This window comes from Pteropus alecto, unplaced genomic scaffold, assembly GCF_000325575.1.
Source record: "Pteropus alecto unplaced genomic scaffold, ASM32557v1 scaffold98, whole genome shotgun sequence".
Taxonomy (NCBI): Eukaryota; Metazoa; Chordata; class Mammalia; order Chiroptera; family Pteropodidae; genus Pteropus; species Pteropus alecto.
The window spans coordinates 23,047,589-23,051,680 of record NW_006443570.1 but is presented as its reverse complement, the minus strand read 5'-3'; the positions used below and the strand labels follow the sequence as shown (position 1 = coordinate 23,051,680).

Below are 4,092 nucleotides of genomic sequence, written 5' to 3'. Positions count from 1 at the left end.
GGACGAGTGAGAGATTTCACTGTACTTTTGTACTTTATGAAGTTTGAACTATGTGAATCTATTACCTATTTAAAATTCTGAGTAAAATTAAAAATTTTTTAAAAAAATAACTAAATGAGTGAATAAATTCCTAGCATCCCTTCTTCTGTGTCTGCCCATTCGATTCCACTGACTTGCTCATTAGAATCTTTTTACCTTTCAAAGCTCAGTTCAAAACAGCCTCTTCCAAGAAGCCCTCCCTGACGGTCTGCTCTGCACACTCAGAACAGCCGTCCTTAAAAGCCTTTATTCTGCAGCCTTTCACATGAAGTTGCTGTGCGCATCTCACTTCATCCAACAGATTGAAACCTTTCCTGGCAGGGACTCCTGGATCTAGTTCATCTCTGATCTTCCTGTAGCACTGAGCTCTTGCAAGTGCTACCATTATCTTCTCTTAACAGCTGAGTCTAGGCAAATGAGTGTTTTTATTTGACAAAGGAAGCACTTGAGATTCAGTGGGGTAAAAGTCAAGAGACTTGCTTAAGTTGCAAAAAGAGAAAGGTAGAAGTTGCAGAATGCAGATTTCCAGTGCAATCCAGTGTTAGGTTCATGTACTACCCTGGCTGCCTACCTTCCATGCACACCCAGTAGCCAGGTCTTACTTTTATTTCCATCCTTCTTGTGCAATAGTCCTAACCCATCTCCCACTAATCTAGGTCAGTCCCCCTTATCCCCCTTACAGCAGCCAGAGCATTTCTCACTTCCTTTTCTCCTACTTAAATGCTTAAGGCTTTTCACTGGCTCCCCTTCCCACCATCTATACTCCAGGACAAAGTCCACTTTCCTTTGCAATTTTTATGAGGCCCTAGGTCCCGCCCTAGCCCTGCTCTGCAGCTGCAGTTTCCCAATCCCCATTAGATCTTGAAATATGTTAGGAATATGTTTTAAGTGATTCCCAATGGTTTCCTGGCAAAACCTGGCATGTCGCCAGGGCAATATTCTCTAACCTCACTTCTCAGTCCCCGCCAAGCCCAAACCAAACACTTGAAAATCTGAACTACTGTGGATTTAGTCTGACCCAGCTCTACTTGCTCTCTTTGAGGCCTTTGTTTCAGCTTCCTCCACTTTAAAATGGGGATAATGTACCAGTCTGGAAAAGAGGACTCATCTGTTAGGGGTGTCGAGACCGCTGACAAAGAGGACCCCGTTGTGGCTCAGGACAGTTTGGTGGGTCCATTTCTGACACTTCATCCCCATTCGCCATTCTCCACCCTCACCTCTAGTGACCATGCCCTAGGCTGCCCTCCACCCCCTCCTCAAGAAGCCAGGCACCCCAGCTCCACCCCTTAGGCGGCAAAGGACAAGCTTAGGGAGGAAGGCGCTGACAGTCACGCTAACATCGCAGATTAGAGACCGCGTGGTCATTTGGCAGATTTGCAATTGGAAACAGAGGACATTGGGGGAGGGGACTGTTGGCAATGGCAATCTTAGAGGAGTCTCCACTCAAGGTCAAGGCGCCTGCTCGACGGGCAGCGAACCTCAAGGACTTCTACCTGCAGCCCCGCTTCTCCAGGGCCCGAAGCCTTTCTATCCCATGAATTAAGGTACGTTCTCTTTAAGGCGTTAGAGAAAGTCACCGCGTTGGTGGCGGGCCAACGAGGCGCGGCGCGTTTTGTCCCTTGTGCGCCGCCGTGGGCCGGTCCCGGCGCGGGGGCGGGGCAGAGGAGCGGCGGTAGGGTCAAAGGTTACGGCGCGCACCACGTGGGCCGGTGACTCCGTCCTTCCCGCAGCGGCCGCGGCGAGCAGGGCACTTGGGTTAGTGGCGCGGCGGGCGATACGGACAGCTGAGCCGGACGCCCGCTCCCGCCACCATGGTCATCAAAACGGACGAGTTGCCGGCAGCCGCCCCGGCCGACAGTTCCCGGGAGCCCAACTCGCAGGCCGGTGGCAAGGGGAGGCCGGGCGCGGCCGGTGAGCGGGGCCGGGGCCAGGGAGGAGCGGGGCAGGGAGGCTGGACCGGGACTAGCGGGCGGGCTGGTTTGGGGTTCTGCGGAGACCGCCGCTTTCTTTCTGCGCCGGGCTCGGTTGCTTCTCTCCCGGCCCTCCACTGGGCCGCCCCCGCCTTGAAGGTCACCTTCACTGTCGCCCCCGGCTGCGGCCCGGGCTTTGCACATGGGGTCCCGGGGAGAGCAGCGGCGGCGGGCACACGCGCGCCAGATCGCGGGGACACGTGCGCGCACACGCGGTTTCGGGGTGCGCCGCCGCCGCAGATGGACTCGGCGGCCCCACCCCCTCTCCTCCCGTGCTCTGGGGAACTCTCTGGGCTGGGGTCGCTGACACTCGCTCTGTTAGGCATCCCTCCCAACGTTCAGGAACCCAAGCGTTCTCTGTGCACGGGCTGCAGCCCTGCGAGTAAGACTACACTTAGAGACTTACCAGGTTTGGTCTGTGGGAAGAGCGCGAGTTAGGCTGTATGTATTACGAACAGATTTCTATGGTTCATTCTCAGAGGCAAGGCTTTAACCCCAGGTCTTCGGGCTCTGATCTTTAATGGGTTAGGGTTGGCCTGATCAGCGGACGTAGGGGTCTGCCTGTGTATGGGGCCAAAGCCACACTCCTTGGCAGGAGGAGGTGTTTGTGCCAGAACTTGATCATTAACCTGCTTTATTGCGAAAAGTGGGTCAGCCTAGAGTTGCTGTTTTTAAGGCAAAGGTCGTCAGTGTGGAGTGGAGCTCCTAGCTCCCCCATGGGGGTTGAGTGGCCGTGGCTTTGGGAGCAGCTGCAGCATTCTCTGGTGGGGCCTGCTTCTCTCCATTTCTCCTGGACTTCCTCTGTTCCCTTGCATCACAACGCAGAGTCTGGCCTTGAGGCTGAAGCTCCCTTCCTAGCCCATTAGTTGTCATCTCCAAATCTTCCTCAGAGCCCCAGGGCTGGACAGTGGACTCTCTGGCTTGGGTAGTGGTGGGAGGGCAGAACTACCCCTATCTCCTCCTTCTCATCAGCTCTCTATAACAGGGACTTATCATTTTCATTTCCTTTCCCAGCTTTGGTGAGTCAGGATGGGAAAAGTGTTAGGCTCTCTGACCCTGTCACAGTGGGTTACTTTGTGATAGGGGTTAGGTACTGTGGCAGCTTTGCCAATGGCCTAGACAAGGCCAAGGTTTGGACAAATCCACAGATGCTGATGACTCCAACCGTCCAGGCTTTGCCCTGATGTGGCTTTGAATCAGCGTGTCATGGTATATAAGAGGAGATAGATAAGAGGGGCTGGCTGATTTCCTCTCTAGCTAAGAGACCTGAAGAGATGAAATGACTTGCCCAAGGTCATACAGCAATTTAGCTGTTGAGAGCATTTGGATTTCCAGCCCAAGGCGAGCATGTCAAGGCTGCCAGGCCTGTCCCAGAGGAAACTGAGACAGGCATGTTTGCTGGGATCATATGCTGAGAATATGAGGGTTAAGGAGGGGAGAGTCTGTTGGAGGACTTCTCTCTGAGGGCCTACGTGAAGCCCCTCGTCAGCTATGTGCCAAGAGGCTCTGTCTGGGGCAACCTGCGTCAGCAGAAGAGCACAGCTATTCATTTTGGGGAAACTAAGAACATACCAGTGGGTGGAATGTTGGCCCCTTACTGTCTAGGAAGCTAGTGTAGATAGGCAGGACTTGAATTACAGCCAGCCTGAATCTGTTCAAAGAAGGAGGGGGCATTGATGGAGTACCCCAACAGGCTCTTACCCAGGCAGGCTCTTGACCTCAAGACCCAGTTCTGGAAGGCTGCCCGGTCCCCTTGAGGAGGATATCAAGGCCTTTTGTGGAGGAAGCAAGGGTCAGTTGGGAATAAAGCTGCTTTTAGGGGTTAAGAGAACAGGCAGGTTTTTCAAGTTCATAGGGGAGTGCTCTTTGGATTTGGGGCCCAGAGCTGAGTAGGGGCTGGCAGACTGGGGAGGAGCTTGGGGGCTTAGAGGAGCTTCCTGACAGGATCCCAAAGCTTTTCTCTTGGGTAGGTCACTGAAGAGTAGCTTAAGGAGCATTAACTATCCCCAGAACCTGCAGGCCTGCTTCTGGCTGGGGGGGAGGGGGGAAGAAGAGCAGGAAAGGCAAACAGGTGCCCACATCC

General features: G+C 53.9%; 1 protein-coding gene across 1 annotated transcript in view; it reads left to right on the top strand.

The window, feature by feature from the left end:
* The first annotated feature begins 1,723 nt into the window (after positions 1–1,723).
* The window catches only part of CLUH (clustered mitochondria homolog), a 20,708-nt gene continuing 18,339 nt past the window's right edge, over positions 1,724–4,092 (top strand). Inside the window, exon 1 of the mRNA XM_006925092.3 lies at positions 1,724–1,950. Within this exon, the coding sequence (XP_006925154.1) occupies positions 1,851–1,950 (100 nt within the window). The 5' untranslated portion in view covers positions 1,724–1,850. The remainder of the gene's footprint in view (positions 1,951–4,092) is intronic.